The 22718-nt window shown below is 55.9% G+C and overlaps 1 protein-coding gene across 1 annotated transcript; it reads right to left on the bottom strand.

The window, feature by feature from the left end:
• Positions 1-3455: 3455 nt before the first annotated feature.
• On the bottom strand, positions 3456-20438 carry LOC102450241 (alpha-tectorin-like). Its single transcript, XM_075908268.2, has 9 exons — positions 20161-20438; positions 17863-18128; positions 17144-17263; positions 9384-9568; positions 7900-8063; positions 5598-5846; positions 5093-5255; positions 4393-4492; positions 3456-3590 (listed from the first exon to the last, which is right to left on the bottom strand). The coding sequence occupies exons 1-9, from the start codon at positions 20274-20276 to the stop codon at positions 3499-3501; spliced, it is 1455 nt and encodes a 484-aa protein (XP_075764383.2). The 5' UTR covers positions 20277-20438; the 3' UTR covers positions 3456-3498.
• Positions 20439-22718: the final 2280 nt, after the last annotated feature.

The raw sequence follows: 22718 nt of genomic DNA, 5'->3' as shown, positions 1-22718 counted from the left end.
CCGGCTGAGAGTCACCGCTGGCTGCGGGTGGGGGTGCAGGGCCGTGACTCACCCACACTCCCTGAGGGGTTGGGCACTGCGTTGCCCCTGCTGTTTATCCCCCCTCACGGGGCAGCTTGTGGCTTTCCTGCAAGGGGACACTGCGCAGAGAAGAGGGGTGTTGGGGCTGTGCAAGTAGGGAGTCCGGCAGCCAGGACTCCCAGATACTAGGGGAGCGGTGTGAGTTCTCTTTCCTCCATAGACAGTGACTCACTTCCATAAGGGGCAAATTTGTCCCCTTTGTGCCTCAGTTTACCTCTCTGTTCTATGGCGTGAGGGATTCCCATCCTGGCTGACTTGAATTAGGAGCTATAGACTGTGTTCAGTGGAGTTTATGCAGAGGGGTAGAGTCAGAACAGGGACATGGGCAGGGCACTGTGTGTGGGTATGGGGAAAGCCCAGGGCTGGGATGGCAGAGTATGTGAGATATTGATAGAACCAGGGGTGGTAGGGGGCTCCGGGTTGGGAACACAGAGCACTGGCACAGCTCTGTGGGGCGGGTAGCTGGGGGGCTGCGGGTTGGGAGTCAGGAACACTGGCACAGCTCTGTGGGGTGAGTAGCTGGGGGGCTGCGGGTTGGGGGTCAGGAACACTGGCACAGCTCTGTGGGGGGCTGCGGGTTGGGGGTCAGGAACACTGGCACAGCTCTGTGGGGGGCTGCGGGTTGGGGGTCAGGAACACTGGCACAGCTCTGTGGGGGGCTGCGGGTTGGGGGTCAGGAACACTGGCACAGCTCTGTGGGGGGCTGCGGGTTGGGGGTCAGGAACACTGGCACAGCTCTGTGGGGTGAGTAGCTGGGGGACTGCGGGTTGGGAGTCAGGAACACTGGCACAGCTCTGTGGGGTGAGTAGCTGGGGGGCTGCGGGTTGGGGGTCAGGAACACTGGCACAGCTCTGTGGGGTGAGTAGCTGGGGGGCTGCGGGTTGGGGGTCAGGAACACTGGCACAGCTCTGTGGGGTGAGTAGCTGGGGGGCTGCGGGTTGGGGGTCAGGAACACTGGCACAGCTCTGTGGGGTGAGTAGCTGGGGGACTGCGGGTTGGGGGTCAGGAACACTGGCACAGCTCTGTGGGGTGAGTAGCTGGGGGACTGCGGGTTGGGAGTCAGGAACACTGGCACAGCTCTGTGGGGTGAGTAGCTGGGGGGCTGCGGGTTGGGGGTCAGGAACACTGGCACAGCTCTGTGGGGTGAGTAGCTGGGGGACTGCGGGTTGGGAGTCAGGAACACTGGCACAGCTCTGTGGGGTGAGTAGCTGGGGGACTGCGGGTTGGGAGTCAGGAACACTGGCACAGCTCTGTGGGGTGAGTAGCTGGGGGGCTGCGGGTTGGGGGTCAGGAACACTGGCACAGCTCTGTGGGGTGAGTAACTGGGGGGCTGCGTGTTGGGGGTCAGGAACACTGGCACAGCTCTGTGGGGTGAGTAGCTGGGGGGCTGCGGGTTGGGGGTCAGGAACACTGGCACAGCTCTGTGGGGTGAGTAGCTGGGGGGCTGCGGGTTGGGAGTCAGGAACACTGGCACAGCTCTGTGGGGTGAGTAGCTGGGGGGCTGCGGGTTGGGGGTCAGGAACACTGGCACAGCTCTGTGGGGTGAGTAGCTGGGGGGCTGCGGGTTGGGGGTCAGGAACACTGGCACAGCTCTGTGGGGTGAGTAGCTGGGGGGCTGCGGGTTGGGGGTCAGGAACACTGGCACAGCTCTGTGGGGTGAGTAGCTGGGGGGCTGCGGGTTGGGGGTCAGGAACACTGGCACAGCTGTGCTTTCTCGCTACTTTCTTGTACAGTTTCCAGCTGGCCAGGCTGCAGTATGTGCTGGAGCTGGAGGTTGGGAAGAGTCCCAGCTGCTGGCAGGTGGAGCTGGATCTGTGCGGGGAGCTGGCCCTGCTCAGCTTGGGGAAGGGGGCAGTTACCTGGGGCTGGGCATGGCTGGAACAGCGGAGGCAAAGGTGTCCTGTAGCAGAAAGTCAACTCCCTGCCCCCAGGGAACAAAGAGCTTGGGGTCCAGCCTGCCTGCTGGGCTCCCCCTGCTCACTGCTCAATAGCCCAGCACAAGCTGTCTCCTCCCTGCCTGCCCCCAGCCTGACCTATAGGCCCAGCTCCCATCCACAGGCTCTAGGGAGGGGTTTGTTGTTGTGCCACTACTGGTTTGTGGGTTGTTTCTGGGGCAGAGGTTTGTTATTGTAGGGCTGCTGGCATGTAAGTTGTTTCTGGGGAAGGGTTTGTTATCATAGGGCTGCTTGCAAGTGGGTTGTTTCTTGGGAGGGGTTTCTGATTGTAGAGTAACTGGCTGGTGGGTTGTTTCTGGAGGTGTCATTTGTTATTGTAGGGATCCTGGCAGGCAAGTTTGCACTGGGGGGAGAAGTTTGTTATTGTAGGGTTGCTGTAAGGTGGGTTTTTCGGGAGGAGGGGTTTGTTATTGTAGGGCTACTGGCAAGTGGTTTGCTGTTTCTGAAGGAGGGGGTTGTTATTGTAGGGTTGGTGGCAGGCTGGTTGTTGCGTGGGGGAGGGATTTGTTATTGTGGATCTAAAGGCAGGTGGGTTGCTGTCAGGGTGAAGGGTTTGTTATTATTGGGTCCCTGACAGGTGGTTTTTTTGGGGGGAGGAGGGGTTAGTTATTGTAGGATTGATAGCAGGTGGGCTGTTTGTGGGGTGGGATTTGTTATTGTAGGGCTGCTGGCAGGTGAATTGTTTCTGGGGGAGGGATTTGTCATTGTAGTGTTGCTGGCAGGTGGATTGTTGTTTGTGGAGGAGGCATCTGTTGTTGTAGGGCTGCTGGGCAGCGGTTTTGTTGTTGAGCGTGTTGTGTGGTGCATAGTGTAGGGATGTTGTGTTGTGGAGCCCTGGCCACGCCTGCCCGTGGAGCTGAGATGCTGGCATGTGAGCGATACGCAGACCCTGCTGCCAGGGCAGGGAGCCACGCCCAGACCCAGGCAGGGATGAAGTGAGCTGCGGAGCCTCGCCTCAGCGGGATCAATTTCCTGGGGCTTCAGGAGAAAGGTCTTGTCATGGCCAAGCCACAGCTGGGACCAGAACCTGGCATCTAGGCTCAGCCCCCAGGCCAGGCCCCGCTTTGCTGTGGCAATGCCAGGCTCCGTCACAGGCCAGGGCTTCATTGCATTCACTTTATTTGCCGGCTGCGATATGGGATACCCACTGCTGACAGCGGGGCGGGGTTGGAGCGCTGGCACTGCCTCGGTTTTCCCAAGCTCCCTATTCGCCCCACTCAGCCCACAAAGGCCCCGTCAGGGTGCTGGGAGGCAGGGGCAGGAGAGAAGGGCAAATCCACAATTGCAACTCCCTCACCCACCCTCCCCCTCCAAGCTCACCGGGGCCTTACACCAGGTGGCCCCCCCCAATGCCCCTCATCTGCCCTCCCCAAACTCTCTGGGGCCTTGCACCAGGAGCTCCTGGCAGCCCATTCTGCAGGGGAGTGTGGGATCCCGCAGGCAACCCCTGCCCAGGCTTGGCTCAGGGGGCTCCAGCAAGGAGCAGGCAGGGGGGGAGCAGCAGCAGGGGGGAGGAGGTAGACAGGCGAGGGCCCCCGCTGGCCAGCTGCAGACCTGCAAGAGAGAGGTGCAGAGATGTCATCTCATTTCCAGGCATGGGTGGTGCTTCTTGTGCAGTGGGGCTGTAGATCTTGTTGTTATAGTAACTGAGTAAGGCCACTAGGGGTCAGCCCAGCCGGTTTGGGCTGGTTCTAGTTAGTTCTGGGTTATGAAATAAGTGGACACTTGCAACTGCTCAAGCTCTCTGTTTCCAGTGATTTCCTCCTAAACTGCGGAATGGCAAAGGATATAACCATGCTGGGAGTGGCAAACCTCCTCCGCCCCCAAGCTGGCATCCCAAGGGCAATGGCCACTGGAGATGGGTGGGGGGGGGGGGAACAGAGAGGCCTATAGGACACTCAGCCTGAAGGTGGGGAAGTAGAGAGACCCAGGGCAGCTGGCACCCCTCACTCCTGCTGTGCAGCTCCTGCTATCCCATCCCCAGGCTCTTCCCTCCACCCCATGCAGATCTGCCAACATCTCCCCATCCCCAGGTCACTCCATATCTGGCTCCCCCAGCTTAGCCAGTGCTGTTGTGCCAGGCTTTCCTATGCCAGTGCTGGGTCCCTCTGGAGCAAAGCCTGTTCAAGCCAGGGTCCTACACTCGGACAGTGCCTGGCCCTGGGGCAGACACACCACTCTGAGGACAGGGCTGAAAAACTGGCTCAGAGATACCCAAATGTGTCCTCCCTGCCCTCTGCTGGGATGTCCTGGGACTGCAGGCAACTCATTGACTGGGGCCCGTGCACACTCAGACCCTTAGCGCCAAACCCAGCCAGCACCCAGCAGTGCCAGAGCCAGCACAGCTGCCAGTCACCTTGCTCAGCAGCTCCATCATACTTCAGGAAAGGGCCAGCAGACACAACTCCTGAAGGAGGCTTCCTGCCCTGCACAGCAGAGCCCGGCCTGGCACAACGCTACAGGGGGAGAACAGAGCCTCAGCACTGCACTGAGCACTAGAGGGCACCAGGGTAGCAAGAGGCTCATTTGCACAGCACACTCTTCCCAGGGCTCAGATAGCACCGTAAAGTTTGTGGGTGCCTGGTTATGCGGGAATGCAGCCACCTCTGGGGTGGGGCAGCTGGGGCATAGCCACATGGCACTGCTGCTGCTAGGACAGTTTGTTAGCACTGAAATGCAGCCACCTCTGGGGCAGGGCAGCTGGGGCACAGCTTCATGACAGTACTACCTGACCCCTAGGCAGGGGATGCACTGCACACCCCATCCTACCAGACAAGGAGGACTTGGCAAGAGCAGTTCTCCACTGCACCCAGGAGAATTTCATTGTTGCACTCAGCCCCACAGATGAACAGCAGCTCTGGCTGGGTCTGTTCCTTGGGGCTGGAGCCGTAGGAACTCAGGGGGTTGCAGGACCAGGCTGAGAGCACAGCCTCCTGCCCACTCAGGGCTACCCTGTGCCCTGGCCAGCAGGAAGGATTCCAAGAAGTCTCAGAACCAATCCCTGGCGTGGAGCAGGGGCCCCCTGCCAGCGGGGTCATGCTCATGTGCTCGCTCACCATGGTGCACGTGGCTGCCTGGGGGCTGCAGAGCCGGACCCGGCAATGAAGATACACCAGCTCCAAGTCTGGGAGGAACTGGAAGACACTGAAGGAGAAGCGGCCAAGGGTGGACACGCCATCTTCCTCGATTGCCACTGTGCCATCTTGCAGGCTCGGACACCTGGGGAGGGCACAGGGGGTCATGGCACGAAATAACAGGCTGCAGGTTAGGTACTCTTAGCCAGCTCTGCTGGGCTACAGCAGCTCCTCCCAGCCCAGTGTAGGGTTAACACCCAGGAGGGGGGGACCTCCAGGCCCCACCTCTAGTCCACAAGGTCCCACTGTCCTCCCAAAGCTGGGGATAGAACCCTGGAGTTCTGATGTCCATTCCCACGCTTCCCTCCAAGCCACACTCTAACCACTAGTCATCACTGCCCTCCCAGAGCCAGGGACTGAGGCCAGGGTCTAGGCAGCAGTCCCTCTCACCCCTTACCCCCCCCCAGTGAAAGGGCCATCTGCTCACTGGTTGGTGATGAGAGCCCATCGGATGCTGGAGGAGGGGTCTCGGTCCGGAGTGGCCCAGCAGGATGACAACGTCAGCACAAATTGGCTGGTGTCCAGCCCCGAAACGCTGATGCCAACATAGACCCTGTGATTGACAGTGAGTGGCATGGGGCGCCGGGGAAAAGCGTTGCTGTAGTGAGGGTCTTGATACAGGACCATGGTGGTCAGGTAGCTCCCTTGGCCCGAAGGGAGGGTTGTGTTAACAACACTGAGGAAGAAGGCAAGAGCAGAGACACAACAGTCGATGGAGGCTGGAGCAGAAAGTTAATGTCAGCATCAGAGTAGGGAATTAGGGGCATCAGTGGGCAAGGGCAAAGGCAAAGTTAAAGGGTTATGGGAATGGATGAAGTCCCAGGAGCTGCAAGGAACAGGGCAGGAACTAGTAAGGTGCAAAGAAGCAGGAGAACAAGGGCTCACAGGAACTAGTGTGGGGTAAGGATACACGGAAGCCAGCGGGGATTAAGGGTACACAGGAACCAGCATGGTAAGAGTACACGAGAGCCAGCGGGGGGTAAGGGTACACGGGAACCAGCGGATGTGGGATCCAGGAGTCATGGAACAGCCAAGGCAGGTGGACTCGGGTCATAGGAACTCACGTAGTGCAAGGGTCACAGGAACTGCAACAGGAACGTGGGACCCAGGGGGTTGCAGGAATGGGTGCAAGGGGGTGGGATCCAGGGGGTTGCAGGAATGGGTGCAAGGGGGTGGGACCCAGGGGGTTGCAGGAATGGGTGCAAGGGGGTGGGACCCAGGGGGTTGCAGGAATGGGTGCAAGGGGGTGGGACCCAGGGGGTTGCAGGAACGTTCGCTTACTCACTTTTCAGAACTATTCTTTGCGATGTGTCATTCATGTGCATTCCAAATAAGGGTGCACACATGGAACCTAACAGATGTTTTCTGAGCAACAACTGTTGGCTCAGCGTAGCTCTGCCTGGAGCGGCACTGATATGACGCTTGATATTGAGCCTTGCTCACCCACAAGCCCCCAGTTCCTTGCTGGCTACTCTGGGCCTGGCCATGCAGGACCCTGCAGCTGCAGGGGGAAGGGCGCTGCTGGTCGGTGCTGCGGGGGTTGCAGGGTGGCCGCTTGGAGCTGCTGCAGCCAGAAATCTGGGAGCTGGGCACGCAGTGCCTGATGGCAGCTATAAGGGGTGCTAAGCACCCCTTATAGTTGCCATCAGGCACCTCCCATAGGTTGGCCCATGCCTTAATCCGGCCCTGCATGCATGCACACCTGATTGGAATGGACATCAACAAGCACTTGAAGAACTGTAACAAGGGGGCGGGACCGGGGGGGGGGGCCCTCAGGAACTAGCACATGGGGAGGGAGGAGCAGGGAGTCGCAGGAACTGGCATAAAGAGGCAGGACCCAGGAGTCACAGGAAATGGCACATGGTGGTGGGACCCAAGGGGGATCTCAGGAATTAGCACATGGGGTGGGACCCAGGGAGTTGCAGGAACTGGCCCACGGGGGTGGGACTCAGGGAGTTGCAGGAACTGGCCCACGGGGGTGGGACCCAGGGAGTTGCAGGAACTGGCCCACGGGGGTGGGACTCAGGGAGTTGCAGGAACTGGCACACGGGGGTGGGACCCAGGGAGTTGCAGGAACTGGCCCACGGGGATGGGACCCAGGGAGTTGCAGGAACTGGCCCACGGGGGTGGGACCCAGGGAGTTGCAGGAACTGGCCCACGGGGGTGGGACCCAGGGAGTTGCAGGAACTGGCCCACGGGGGTGGGACCCAGGGAGTTGCAGGAACTGGCCCACGGGGGTGGGACTCAGGGAGTTGCAGGAACTGGCCCACGGGGATGGGACTCAGGGAGTTGCAGGAACTGGCCCACGGGGGTGGGACTCAGGGAGTTGCAGGAACTGACCCACGGGGGTGGGACTCAGGGAGTTGCAGGAACTGGCCCACGGGGGTGGGACTCAGGGAGTTGCAGGAACTGGCCCACAGGGGTGGGACTCAGGGAGTTGCAGGAACTGGCCCACGGGGATGGGACCCAGGGAGTTGCAGGAACTGGCCCATGGAGGTGGGACCCAGGGAGTTGCAGGAACTGGCCCACGGAGGTGGGACCCAGGGGGGTTACAGGAACTGGTCCAGTGGCAGGAATCCTGCAAAGGAGCATGGTGGAAGCAGCCCTGTGGGCAGTGAGATGGGGCAGTGGTCCCAAGGCAGAGGGCTGCAGAGGGTGCCAAAAATCAGAGCAGCAGGTGGTTCTGTGCAGGGGCGCCAGGCTGTGGCCAGCTCCCGCCACCTACTCACTCCTGTATGGGCTGGATGGCCATTGGGATGGACAGGTTGATGCTCAGTGGGTGGGCACAGGAGAAGTGCAAGAAGAGGAGCCTGTCTCGGCTGATCACCCCTCCATAGGTGGTGCCCGTCCGGCCCTGCACCTGGTTGGAGTAGGTGGCGTGGGTGGCGTTGACCTGTGGGGGGCACAGAAGCAGCAGTGGTGGTAAGCATCAAACGTGTCCACACCCATGACCTATGTCGCTGCCATCGGGCCCAGCCCCATGGCCCTGCACATGTGACATTTGTCAACAGCCTTCTCACCCTCCTAGTCACCCAGGAAGAGAGCATGGACCAGCATAGGTCATGCGGCTCCCGTTGGCAGAGGCATGTGGCTGTGGGATCCCATGGGGGTGTGTGGCCTCCAGGATGCCCCAGTGCCATAATTTGGTAGGACCATGTTTACATGGGCAGATGTTGGTGCATGTGCATGTGGCTGTGTGTTGGGAGAGCGGCATAGTTACACTCATGGCCACGCACTGGAGGAGGTTGGCCTCGTGGGGGCCAGGCACTGATGGGGGGAGATGGAGCTTGTGGAGGCTAGGCGCTGGTGGGGGGGTTGTCCTAGTGGGGGCCAGGTGCTGATGGGGGGAGATGGAGCTTGTGGAGGCTAGGCGCTGGTGGGGGGGTTGGCCTCGTGGGGGCCAGGTGCTGATGGGGGGAGATGGAGCTTGTGGAGGCTAGGCGCTGGTGGGGGGGTTGGCCTCGTGGGGGCCAGGTGCTGATGGGGGGAGATGGAGCTTGTGGAGGCTAGGCGCTGGTGGGGGGGTTGGCCTCGTGGGGGCCAGGTGCTGATGGGGGGAGATGGAGCTTGTGGAGGCTAGGTGCTGGTGGGGGGTTGGCCTCGTGGGGGCCAGGTGCTGATGGACGGGGTTGAGCTCCTGGGGGCCAGGCGCTGGTGGGGGGGTTGGCCTAGTGGGGGCCAGGCACTGATGGGGGGAGATGGAGCTTGTGGAGGCTAGGCGCTGGTGGGGGGGTTGGCCTCGTGGGGGCCAGGCACTGATGGGGGGAGATGGAGCTTGTGGAGGCTAGGCGCTGGTGGGGGGGTTGGCCTCGTGGGGGCCAGGTGCTGATGGACGGGGTTGAGCTCCTGGGGGCCAGGCGCTGGTGGTGGGGTCAGGATTTTGAGGGATGGGCACGGGGGGGGGTTGGGCTAGTGGGGGCCGGGTGCTGGTGGGGACATGGACTTGTTGGGGCCGGGTGTTGGCAGGGGGTATGGGCTTGTGGCAGCTGTGCACTGGTGGTGGGAGGTAGGGCTTGGCACTGGTAGGAGGCATGGGGCTCGTGAGAACCAGAGGCTGGTGGGGGATTGCGCTTGTGGCACCGGGCCCTGGCAGTGGGGTGGGGCTTGTGTAGGCCAGGCACCGGTGGCAGGATTGGCCTCATGGGGGTAGGGTGCTGTGGGGAGGTGGGGCTCATTGGCTGCTGCCAATCCCCAGGTGTGGCCCCCTGCTCACCGTCACGAAGGTCCCGCAGCTGTGCTGGGTGCTGTCAAAGTAGAAGACGAGTCTCTCACCGAGGAGGGTGCCAGTGCAGCTGGGGTCGGCCAGGTGCAAGGCCTCTGTGGGGAAGCCATCGGCGAAGAGCAGGCAGCGGGACAGGGACACAGAGCTGTTCCCGCTGCTGCAGCTCAACTGGTAGTCTGGGAAGGAAGCAATAAGTGTAACAAGCCAGAGTCCATAGCAGGGGGCCTCTCCTGGGCCCTAGTTCCTGGTGTGCAAGGCAGAGAGAACTTAACCAGGGTGGGAGCCAGATGTCTTTGCACCACAGAGGGAGTAGACAAAGGACAGGGTTGGATTAGGAGACAGTAGGGTCACAGTCTGAAGGCCTGTCTGCACATGACTTATGAGGTCAAGCTGAGGGATTTGGGTTTATTTAGTCTGCAGGAGTGAAGAATCATAGAACTGGAAGAGACCTCAGAAGGTCATCAAGTCCAGCCCCCTGCTCTAGGCAGGACCAATCCCAACTAAATCAACCTGGCCAGGGCTTTGTCAAGCCGAGACAAACACCTCTAGGGATGGAGACTCTACTACTTCCCTAGGTAACCCATTCCAGTGCTTCACCACCCTCCTAGGGAAATAGTTTTTCCTAATATCCAACCTGGACCTCTCCCACCACAACTTGAGACCATTGCTCCTTGTTCTGCCACCTGTCATTACTGAGAACAGCCTCTCTCCATCCTCTTTGGAACCTCCCTTCAGGAAGTTGAAGGCTGCTATCAAATCCCCCCTCACTCTTCTCTTCTGCAGACTAAACAAACCCAAATTCCTCAGCCTCTCCTCATAAGTCATATGCTCCAGCCCCCTAATCATTTTGGTTGCCCTCCGCTGGACCCTCTCCAATGCGTCCACATCCTTTTTGTAGTGGGGGGCCCAGAACTGGACACAATACTCCAGAGTGAGGGAGGATTTGATAGCAGCCTTCAACTACTGGAAGGTGGGTACTAAAGAGGATGGAGAAAGGCTGTTTGCAGTACATAAACAGAAATTAAAAGGTATAGAGACAAAAGTAAAATCCCTGCAAGCTGCATGGAAACTTTTCAAAGACACCATAATAGAGGTCCAACTTAAATGCATACCCCAAAATAAAAAAGAGTAAGAGAACCAAAAAATTGCTACTGTGGCTTAAGAACCAAGTAAAAGAAGGGCCGGAGAGGGGCTGTTGCTGGGGATATTGGAGGCTCTGCTGGGAGACTGCTGGGCTGTTGGGGACAGAGAGCAGAGCAGGCAGGACTCAGCTGGCTGCAGGGGAGACTGACATGCGAGGCTGAGGGCCCAGGCCTACAGGCCAGAGATCTTTTCTTGTGTTCAGAGCTCAATAAATCCTTCTGTTTGTGCTGGCTGAGAGTCGCTGTGGTCTAGAGAACAGGGAGGCACTATTCCCTTTAGGAGAGGAGGTCCCAGGGGTCCAGAGGGAACGGACCCCCCGAGGGGACTCACAGGGGAGGCAGGTGTCCTGAAGGCCCAGAGAGAGGGGCAGACTCCCAGGTGAGAGTGGACGCCCCAAGAGAAGATCACTGCACTGGAGAGGACTCCCTGAGAAAAGGCTGTCTCTCTGTCACTGGACTGGAGTGGGCTCCCCAAGGGGCTGTCTCATTGGAGAGGGGGGTCCTTCCCGGGACGGATGAGCCAAGTGTGAGCATGACCTAAGAACCATGACAAATAGCAACATTTGTTGTTAAGTACATCATAAGCAGGAAGCCTGCTAAACAACCAATGGGGCCCTTGGTAATCGAGATGCCAAAGGACCACTCAAAGATGATAAGGTCATTACAGAGAAACTTCTTGGCTGAGGATATTGAGAAGATTCCCAAACCTGAGCCATTCTTTTTAGGTGACAAATCTGAGGAATTGTCCCAGATTGAGGTGTCATTGGAGGAGTTGTGACGTAGTGGGGTACTATTACATTCACTCTTTGCTGTATTGTGCTGTGTGTGTACGTGTACCTCAGTTTCCCCCCTACCCTGCAGCACTCTTTGCATGAGGGGGGAGAGGCTGAGGATGACTCACTCCAAATGTGTATTGGGCCCAGACACCTGAGGGCCAGACTCAGGAGATAACAACCCTTAGCCGGGAAGAAAGACAAGGAGAAGCGGGGCTGACTCCAGGCTGGGGGCAAAGGGCCTGGATGAGTGAGGAGATGGAGAGCAGGAAGAGGGAGTGAGAGGCCCGGGAGTCCCTTCCTCGCAAGAGGAATAAGGCTGTCAGCCCTGGCTCCTGTGCTAACATCGATCCTAAGCTACACTGTATCTCTGTGAACCAATAAACCTTCTTTTCTACCTGCTGGCTGAGTCACGTCTGGCTGTGGAAAGGTGCAGGGTCGGGGACTCTTGCCACTCCGTGACAGTGGTAGTAGAGGATGGTTTGACTGCACCCTGTGGATGGAGCATCCGGCAGTAAGTGACTGGGTGTAGTAGAAGGAAGGGGGCTGGCAAGAGCCAGGCATGCTGGAGGCAGTGAGAAGCGGTTCCAGGAAGCAGAGGAGCAGGCAGCTCCAGCGCAGCCCGAGTTTGGCCTCGGAGAAAGAGTGTTCCCCAGAAGGCAGAGGGGGCTACGGTTTAACCCCAGGGGGAGTGACACTTGAGGAGCCTGGCACACTGACTGGTTCTTCCTGGGAATCATGGGGCGCTGCAGTATTAGCCTGTGAGTCTGCACCTGAGAACAGCAGGGAAATGGCCTACACCCGACTCCTGAAGGCAGGCACCATGGAACTATGCAAGGAGAGAGGCCTGCCTATGGGGAAGTTGACCAAGGCCCAGCTAATTGCTCAGCTGGAGGAGACTGATTGTTTCAGGAGGCTGGATCCTGTTCTGGCCGGGAGCAGCCAGACACCCCCGGGAGCACTTCCGGCTCTGAGACAGGAGGTAGGGCAGGAGACCACTACACAGACAGTGTCCACCAGGCCATGCTCGGCCAGCAGTGGTTCATCCCTGGTGGGGTCCCCCTCAGCAGATTTGTGACGGCTGGAGATCGAGCTATGGCTAAAGGAATTGAAGGCGCAAGAGAAGGAGCACAAGGACCGTAGGGAACAGTGGCACATGAGCAGATCATGGTAGAGCTGAGAAGCCAAGGGGCCCCAACTGTGGTGAGTGGGGAGGGCCCCAGGGGGCCCGGGACTGCTGGTCACTTTGAGAGGTTCGTGTTGTCCCAGTGTAAGGACGTGGGGGACCTGGATGGATTCCTTAACTGTTCCGAGTGAGCCTGAGAGCTGCACCAGGTCCCCCTAGCCGACTGGCTCCAGCAGCTCATCCCCTTACTGGCTCAGAAGGCCACAGGGGTGCTTGGCCAGCTGGAGGGGCTGCAGCTAGGGGATAACAAATGGGTCAAACGAGTCCTGCTGCACAAGTTCAGGCTGACCCTTGAGGCATCCAGGAAAAAGTTCTGGAGTGCGCAGAAGGACCCTGAGGAGATTTACGTAGACCTGGCCTCCCGCCTGAGGCAATACTTCCACAAATGGGTGTTCGGGGCTCGGGCCCAGACAGCAGTGGACCTGGTTACGCTGATGGTCCTGGAACGGTTTTATGAAATGTGCTCGCCTGACCTGAGGCGGTGGCTGAAGGACAGGAAGCCGGAGGACCACATGCCACAGGGAAGCTGGCTGATGACTTCACAGAGAGCCCATCCGGGTGTGTAAGGGAATCCTGGAGATACCGGTTCATGGCTGTGCAACTGGGGGAAGCGCCTGTGGGGCGGATCCATTGCTCAGCTTGCTATTCATAATCAGAGCTGACAAGAGGCTCATGGTCCTGACCATGGGGAGGGCACCCTGCAGGTGACACAGGGTCCCATTCCAGCACACAGGGTGACCCAGGGGGGTGGGCTTAACAGATGTGGGACTCTGGACACAACCAGTGAGGGGGAACCAGTCCCTGTACCTTCCTCAGCTGCTAAATTTGAGGCCGAGGTGCAGGCAGATCCCTCCTTGGAGAAGCTGAAGGGCCGGGCCGGCCTCCGCGCAGCTCAGCCCCTGGGGGAAGCTGCTGGGAGAGGTTCCTGTGGGAGAGGGAATTCCTGTACCGGGAATGGCTCCCTGCAGGGAAAGCGGAGTCGTGAGGGGTCCAGCAGTAGCAGGTGTTTCCCCAAAGTTATCGCCACAGGCTGCTGCACCTGGCCCATGACGTCCTATTCTTGGGGCACCAGGGGATCTGGTGCACCCAGCTGAGGCTGCTGCAGAATTTTTACTGGCTGGGGATCTTTGCAGCTGTGCAGCGGTACTGCCAGTCCTGCGCCTCCTGCTAGCAGATGGGAAATGCCAGAGATAGGAAGAAAGCTGCCTTCAGGCCCCTGGCCATCATAAAGGAGCCTTTCCAGAAGGTGGAGATGGATCTAGTGGGGCCCCTCAGCAAGGCGACCCGGCTGGGGAAGCAATACATCCTGGTGGTGGTGGATTTCGCTATTCACCATGCTGAGGCCGTGGCTCTGCCTGCTGTCGAGGCAGACGTGGTGGAAGATGTGCTGCTGGCCATTTTTTTCAGCAGGGTGGGGTTCCTCAAGGAGGTCCTCATGGACCAGGGGTTCAACTTCATGTCCACCCTGCTCTGGGGCTTGTGAGAAAAGCACCAGGGTCCGGCTCTCCTGGGCCTCAGCATATCACCCCCAGTTCAACGGGCTGGTGGGGAGGTTCAATGGGACACTAAAGCAGATGCTCAAGACCTTTATGCACCAGCACTTGCAGGCCTGGGACAAGTTTTTGCCCCACCTGCTGTTTGCACATAGAGAGGTGCACCAAGGGTCCACTGGATTCTCCCCATTGGAGCCATGGTGCAGAAGGGGGAGGGGACCCTTGGGCTTGCCGAGAGAGTTATGGGAGTAGGAGGCCTCCCTGGATGGACAGTCAGGGGTGGATCATGTCCTGGCTTTCTGGGAAAGGTTCATTGAGCTCATGGGCCTGGCCAGAGAGACCCTGGGCAGAGCCCAAGGGAAGCAGAAATGCTGGTACGATCACAGTGCACGGGCCCACTCCTCCGCCACTGGGGGCTAGGGGATGGGTCTCCTCCCCATGTGGAAGAACAAGCAGCAGGCAGCCGGGGACAGCCCCCTCAAAGCTGTCCAGCAACTGGGGGTATGTCTACACTACCACCCTAGTTCGAACTAGGGTGGTAATGTAGGCAACCGGAGTTGCAAATGAAGCCCGGGATTTGAATTTCCCGGGCTTCATTTGCATAAAGCCGGGCGCCGCCATTTTTAAATGTCCGCTAGTGCGGACTCCGTGCTGCGCGGCTACACGCGGCATGGACTAGGTAGTTCGGAATAGGCTTCCTAGTCCGAACTACTGTTACTCCTCATTTCACGAATTTGCAGAACTATTGACTGTGATTTGTAACCTATCTTTTAAATCAGCTTCTGTACATAATGACTGGAAGATAGCTAATGTGATGCCAATATTTAAAAAGGGTTCTGGAGGTGATCCTGGCAATTACAGAGCAGCAAGTCTAATGTCAGTACCAGGAAAAGTAGCTGAAAATAGAGTAAAGAATAAAATTGGCAGACAAACAGATTAACATAATTTGCCGGAGAAAAGTCAACATGGTTTCTATAAAGGGAAATTATGCCGTACTAATCTACTAGAGTTCTTTGAGGGGATCAACAAACATGTGCAAGGAGGGATCCAGTGGCTAAAGTGTACTTAGATTTCCATAAAGCCTTTGACAAAGTCCCTTACCAAAGGCTCTTAAGTAAAGTAAGTTGTCATGGGATAAAAGGGAAAATCCTCTCATGGATTGATAGCTGGTTAAAAGACAGGAAACAAAGGGTAAGAATAAATGGTAAGTTTTCAGAATGGAGAGAGGTAACTAGTGATGTCCTCCAAAGGTCCATATTGGGACCAGTCCTATTCAACTTAATTTTAAATGATCTGGAAAAAGGGGTAAACAGTGAGGTGGCAAAATTTGCAGATGATACCAAACTGCTCAAGATAGTTAAGACCAGTGTTTCTCAACCAGTGGTACGAGTATCCTTAGGGGTACTTGAGAGAAGTCTGGAGGGCACATCAACACAACTGAAATTTGGAGAAAACTGAATTTGTTTTAAGTTTTACAGCACTTTATTATTTTTGTACTTTTTACACCCAAAAATTTAATTGCCCACCTGGCTATGATTAAGTTGTTTAAACAAATGTGTTGCAATGGTAGAAAAAAGTTTGTGTGTCTGAAAACTGTAGTACTGGGGGTACTTATAATTTTTTTTAAAAAGGGGTACTGTATAAAAAAAGATCGAGAAACAATGGTTAAGACAAAGCAGACTATGAAGCGCTTCAAAAAGATCTCACCAAACTAAGTGGCAAATGAAATTTAATGTTGATAAATGTAAAGGAATACACTTTGGAAAAAATAATCCCAACTATATATACACAATATGATGGGGACTAATTTAGCTACAACTACTCAAGAGAATGATCTTGAAGTCTTTGTGGATAGTTCTCTGAAAATATCCACTCAGTGTGCAGCGGTAGTCAAAAAAGCAAACAGATTATTAAGAATAATTAAGAAGGGACAGAGAATAAGACAGAGAATAACTTATTGCCTCCATATAAAACTAAGGGGTGCCCACATCTTGAATACTGCATACAGATGTGGTGGTCTCATCTCAAAAAAGATATATTGGCATTGGAAAAGGTTCAGAAAAGGATAACAAAAATAATTAGGGTCTTGGAACTGGTCCCATATGAAGAGAGATTAAAAAGATTGGGACTTTTCATCTTAGAAAAGAAGAGACTAAAGGGGGATATGATAGAGATCCAGAAAATCACGACAGGTATGAAGAACATGAATAAGGAAAAGTTATTTACTTGTTCCCATGACATAAGAACTAGGGGTCACCAAATGAAATGAACAGGCAGCAGGTTTAAAACAAACAAAAGGAAGCTTTTCTTCACTCAGCTCATAATCAACCTGTGGAACTCCTGGCCAGAGGATGTTGTGAAGACCAGGGTTCAAAAAAGAACTAGATAGATTCATGGAGGTCAGGTCCATCAATGGCTATTAGCCAGGATGGGCGGGAAAGGTGTCCTTAGCCTGAGTTTGTCAGAGGCTGGAAATGGATGACAAGAGAGGGATCACTTGGTGATTACCTGTTCTGTTCACTCCCTCTGGGGTATCTGGCATTGGCCACTGTCAGAAGACAGGACATTGGGCTGAATGGGCCTTTGGTCTGACCCAGTATGGCCATTCTTATGACAGATGAGAGAACAAGGAGCAATGGTTTCAAGTTGCAGTGGGGAGATCTAGATTGGATATTAGGAAAAACTATTTCCCTAGGAGGGTGGGGAAGCGCTGGGATGGGTTCCCTAGGGAGGGGGTGGAATCTCCATCCCTAGAGGTTTTTAAGTCCTGACTTGACCAAGCCCAGGCTGGGATGATTTAGTTGGGGCTGGTCCTTCTTGGGCAGGGGGCTGGACTCAATGCCTCCTGAGGTCTCTTCCAGCCCTGGGATTGTAGGAGTCCCCCGAGGAGCCCAGCCGTTTACCCAGCTTGGAAGACACAGACTCAGGACAGACATGTGTGGCATCTGAGCCAGAATTTGAGCCTGGGTCACCTTTGCTGCCAACTCTTTCCCCAAGGCCTTGCCCCCTGCTCTTTGGCTGGAATCCCACTGCGAGATGCACAGAGCCAGACCAGACTGGCTGGGGCCATTGCCCGGGAAAACCACCATGGAATTCTACACCATGAGTGTCCCAGCAAGTGGGGATGGAGAGGAGGGGATCAGAAATTGTTCTTTACCATAGTCAGCTGCTTGGATGGGCTCAGGTGGCCTGTAGCAGTAACAGCCCCATCTTCCCGCCTGCTCTCCGCACCACTCATTCTCCCCGCAGGCCAAACCAACACATGGGTCACTCCCAGCTGCAGAAGGAACCAGAGATTAGAAGCAGCAAGGAGTTTAGAACATGCAGCCATGCCCAGATCTACCCAACCCCCTGTTTTTCTAAGGGGAGCCGTGTGTCTCTCATCCCTTCCCAGCTGAAGTTGCCACAATGAGGCTGCAGATTACAAGCATTCGCTTTTCATGCTGCTCACACTGAACCACATTGGCTGGACTGGGGGTGGGGGCCACCACAGCAGGCTAGCAGCCAGAGCAGTGCTGCACAGGGCTGCTCCGCCTGGGCTGAGATGCAGTCACTTCAGGGGTGGGCCTCAGTGGCTGTTTTAGCAGCCACACAGAAATACAGCCCAGGGGTGCTGACATGGTAAAGTGCCTGCCAGCTGCAGCAACACTGCACTGTGCTGTGCCAGGAAGGGCAGAAGGATCCTCGTTTGAGAAGAAAGGCAGAAGAAAGTAAATTCCCAAATGGGGGGTTGACTGGTGCCCTACAAGGTCTGAATGACTTTGGGGGATCAGGGCATTGGCCTTACAGCTCAGTCTCAATAGTGCCAATGTTTCCCACTCCCACAGTCCCCCCACACGCTCTCCCTCCGGGCCTGCTAGCAAGACTGGTGCTCACGGCACTGAGCAGCTGGTTGCCATGTGCCCACGCGGATCCCCTGAAGGCTGCAGAGCTCTTCGTAGGAGGCAATGGCCATGCACAGCATCCCATTGGCCGTCCCATAGTGGCACATGTCGTACAGGCAGGAGGAGTAAAACGGGGCAGGGTCGACATGCCAGTGGCACTCAGCAAATGGTCCAGATTGGCTTGTCAGGGTCCCACAGAGCACTTCAAATTCCAGGGGGTCGTGGCAGGGCCTGGGGGAGCCAGAGTCATCCAAACACCTGGAACAAAGGGAAGTGAGTGACCCCACAGCAGGGCAGAGGAGATAGCTCTCTCCAGTGGCATCTAGGGAGTGTCTGATCCCCACCAGAGCCCAAATGTATATTTTAGTATTGGTTAAAAATACAAATATGGTTCATAATGACCTGATGTATAATGACTTGCTTCTAAGCTCTGTAGGATTCTGTTTCACCCTGTTTCTCGCGATTAGACAATGTCTGCATGGCAGACTAAGTTGTGTCTTTCAGTAACTATGTCACCCTTTGTCTGGACTAAAGGGCTGTGTCTACACTGGCATGATTTTCCGGAAATGCTTTTAACGGAAAAGTTTTCCGTTAAAAGCATTTTCGGAACAGAGCGTCTAGATTGGCATGGATGCTTTTCCACAAAAGCACTTTTTGCAGAAAAGCGTCCGTGGCCAATCTAGACGCGCTTTTCCGCAAAAAAGCCCCCATCGCCACTTTCGCAATCAGGGCTTTTTTGCAGAAAACAAATCTGAGCTGTCTACACTGGCCCTTTTGCGCAAAAGCTTTGCACAAAAGGGACTTTTGCCTGAACGGGAGCAGAATAGTATTTCCGCAAGAAGCACTGATTTCACACAGTAGGAAGTCAGTGCTTTTGTGGAAATTCAAGCGGCCAGTGTAGACAGCTGACAAGTTTTTCTGGAAAAGCGGCTGATTTTCCGGAAAAACTGGCCAGTCTAGACACAGCCAAGATGTTTAGGACTAGTCGACTATCTGATACAAAATGCTTATTGGTTGGTCGGGTCGACTAGTCGATCCGCCCCCTTGCTGCCTCTATCAGATAGAGGCAACAAAGGAGGGGGGAGAGAGGTTACTTTAAAGCAGCAGTGTCACATGGAGCCCATACCCAGGTTGTGTGCCACTTTGAAACACCATGGTGGCATTTCAAAGGGGAAGTGCCGTACAGCTGATCCCGGGCTTCAGCACGATATTTCAAAGCATGATCCCAGGTTCCGGGGAATGCCACATGGATCCCGGAGTCAGCTGACTCCGGGCTCCGCCTGGCATTTCAAAGCAGCAGTGCAGCATAGAGCCTGGGGTCAGCAGGGCACTCTGAGTCCTGCACTGACTCCAGGCTCCATGAGGGCGCTTCTGCTTTGAAATGCACAAACACACCGTGTTGTTTCAGGCCAATTCCACAAGACAAATACACAGGAAAGCATTGGAATTTAACTTAATTTACAAGTTGGGACCCATCACAAAGGTATGAAAAAAGACATTACCTGGCTAGTACACTACCTTCCTCATCCTCATGACTTAACACACCAAACAATGGGTTCTTAAGAACAATTTGCATTATTTTTCCCCCTTTCTTCTTCCCCTCATCCTGTATTTATTTTGGAACTGGATTTTTAATACTCCACTCATCTGAAGAAGTGGATTGTACCCACAAAAGATGATGATACCATCTACATGTTTTATTAGTCTTTAATGTACTGCTAGGCTATTTGTTGTTTTTTAAGGAAAAGGTTTCAATTAGCAATAATTGTGCCTCAGATTAATCTCTTTGGCTATGAAACAGTTTGTCATCTTCTCTTTCTACACTCACTTGCTCCATTCACCTGTTCACCCAGCTTGCCCCTCTCTCTCATTCCATTCACCTGTTCACCCTGCTCGCCCTCTCCCCTCCACTCCATTCATCTGTTCACTCAGCTTACTCCCCCAAACTCCATTCACCTGTTCACCCAGCTCACCCCCCCTCCCCTCACTCCATTCACCTGTTCACCCAGCTCACCCCCCCTCCCCTCACTCCATTCACCTGTTCACCCAGCTCGCCCTTCCCTCCATTCATCTGCTCATCCCACTAAGAACAGGCCTGGTGAGACCCAAGTTCATCTCCCACAGGAGCCACCAAGTGGCTGTCCTATCATTGCCTGTTTCTGGAGCGCTGTATGGGAGCGCTCAGCCCTACGGTGATCTGTTCCAACACAAAAGCCTCAGTTAATTCTCTGGTAAACAGCAACTATCAACACCCTCAAGGCCCCTACTGGTCTGTGAGGATCCCACTGACCTGGCCAGGCTGCGCTCAGACTTCCATGCGTTCCCAAACTCAGCATCACTCTGGGCTCTCTCCCCGCTGGGCAAGGCTTTATCATCCCAGCGGATGCCATTGAAGTTCCCGCACATCCCGCACAGCTGCTCCTGATACTCTGGGCCCACACGGACTAACAAAGTGTGGCGGCCGTTGAACTGGATCTCCACATTGGCTGGGGTCTGTATGGTCACCAGGTTTCTGAGCCGGGACACGCTGCCCAGAGGACCCAGGGCGTGCGGCAGGCTCACTCTCTCCCCGTTAACCTGAAAGAGCAGAGTACTCAGTGCAGTGAGTGGCTCCTGGGACCCACCCACCCAGCACAGTTCCCTGGAAGCACCCAAAACCTCTGCAGTCTGCATCGCACCCCCTGGGTGGAGATTCAGGCCAAGGGGCTGGGAGGCAGAGTTCTAGAAAAGCCCATTTCCATCCTCAGTCTTTATTTGTCTTGTGGGAGAGTCTAAGAGCCCCTCACAGGCCTGGATCCCTCAGAACTACAGCCCAACAGCCCCTGTCTGGAGCCTACTCACATACAGAGCCTGCATGCCCAGCTGGCAGAACTCCTGCCTCACCTCATCCAGCCTGAGGGGGCAGAGGTCAAAACCGGAGCAAACACAGTTCACCAGCTGCTGACACAGCCCCCCCAGAGTCTGGATGCCAACTAGTGTCACTTCAGTGCCGCTAGTGCTCCCAGGCCTTCTCAGCACCAGCCCAGCCCTGCGCTGCCCAGGAAACCACAGAGGGCACTGGGAATGAATTCAAGGAGCAGCCCAGTGTCATGCCATGCGCATGCCCAAGGACTCTTAGAGCCACACACTAGGGCTACGTCTACATTGGCCCCTTCTCCAGAAGAGGCATGTTAATTTCCAACTTCAGAATAGGGAAATCCGCGGGGGATTTAAATATCCCCTGTGGGATTTAAATAAACATGGCCGCCGCTTTTTTTCCGGCTTGGGGAAAAGCCGGAAAAAAGCGTCTAGACTGGCGCGATCCTCCGGAATAAAGCCCTTTTCCGGAGGATCTCTTATTCCTACTTTGAATAAACTGGGTTCTGTGAGTGGGGGGGGGGGGTCGGGATGTGCGTGGACAGGGATGTGTATGGAGGGGAGACAGGACGTAGGCTGGGTTTGGCCGGAGGGAGTCAAAGAGCCACAAGGTGAAAGGGGCGCTTTCCTCCTCAGTGCCTGTCCTGCAGCAGTGGGCCAAGGAAGGAGCGGGGGCGGCCAAAAAATGTTTTGCTTGGGGCAGCAAAAAACTTAGAGCCGGCTCTGGACTGAGGCCCAGCAAGGGCAGGTCAGTGACACCATGAGACACAGGGGCCTCATCCAGAGAAGAGGAGAACCCCAAGGACTGTTTCAGCTCGCAAATGGCAGGTGCTGTGCTGGGGTCATGGAGTCAGAGTCCTAGGGCTGGAAGAGACCTCAGGAGGCATCAAGTCCAGCCCCCTGCTCTAGGCAGGACCGACCCCAACTAAATCAACCCAGCCAGGGCTTTGTCAAGCCAGGACTTAAAAACCTCTTGGGATGGACATTCCACCCCCTCCCTAGGGAACCCATCCCAGTGATCCAGGCTCCAGGCTCACCTCGGCGGCCTTGCTGTCCCCTAGGACAATGTGAACATTGAGATCCCTTCTTCTCAGCCAGACATCCACCCGGGACACGAAGGAGACCTGGCGATTGCTGCGGTGCCTGTTCTCAGCCACCACGCGGAAGGAGAAGTCGAGGGAGGAGTTGCAGGTGTGGGAGATCTCGTAGGCGCACGTGCCCTGGAAATGTGCCACAGCCCCATCGAAAGTGAAGTAGTGAGGGTCCCCTGTCACAGTGCAGGTTGTCAGCTGGCTCTGACAGCCCAGCTTCCCATCCTTCACAGCACATCGCTGGCCGGGGCTGCAGCTGGCTGGGACACACCGGAAAGTGGAAGAGGAGTCACAGATGCACCTTTCCCGGCAACCAGTGAGCCAGACCCGGTCCCCAATCTGCAGGGGTCACAGAGAGAAACAGTTCAGCAGGGCATAATTGTCAAAGGAAGAATGGATGGAAAGAAGAGAAACATCCTGAAGCCTAAGTCATTGAATGGGTCCCAGGCCAGAAAGATACTGCAGGTAACAGGTGGCTCACCCCTTAAGGGCAGGTGCTAGCTAGCACAGGTGACAGAAGGTGGCTCACCTGCAAAGGGCAGCTGTGTCTGCAGCCAAGGGGAAGCTTGGAGAACTGCAAGGAAGGCTGCAGAGGATGAGGAAAGGCATCTGCTAGGATGAGCCTGAGACCAGGGACGTTGGCCGAGCAGAGGAGCCTGGGAGAACCCCTGACCAAGCAAGAGAGTGGCTCCAAAGGCCTATGCAGGAAGCTGGGGGGGACCCTGCATTGTGCAGGCTTAGCAATGGACTCTCTTTGGGATTCTGAGTTTTATTTGTGATTACTTTTTACCTTAAGGAGCCTAGTGCCTATGCAGGGATGGTTTTGGTCAAGGAAAAGCCTGAAGGGAAGTTGTATTGGAATGATCTAAGAAGAAAAATTGAATCATGCCACCAAAGGGTA

Source organism: Pelodiscus sinensis, chromosome 22 (assembly GCF_052426305.1).
Source record: "Pelodiscus sinensis isolate ZL-2025 chromosome 22, ASM5242630v1, whole genome shotgun sequence".
NCBI lineage: Eukaryota > Metazoa > Chordata > Testudines > Trionychidae > Pelodiscus > Pelodiscus sinensis.
The sequence above is the reverse complement of the archived record's forward strand: the minus strand, read 5'-3'. Positions and strand labels throughout refer to the sequence as shown.

Coding starts and splice junctions, on each gene's coding strand:
- LOC102450241 (XM_075908268.2), bottom strand. CDS start 20,276: ATGTGCGGGAACTTCAATGGCATCCGCTGGGATGATAAAGCCTTGCCC. Junction 5,256..5,597: donor TGGGCTCTCATCACCAACCA/GTGAGCAGATGG, acceptor TGCCCTCCCCAG/GTGTCCGAGCCTGCAAGATG. Junction 3,591..4,392: donor TGATGGAGCTGCTGAGCAAG/GTGACTGGCAGC, acceptor TCTCTCTTGCAG/GTCTGCAGCTGGCCAGCGGG.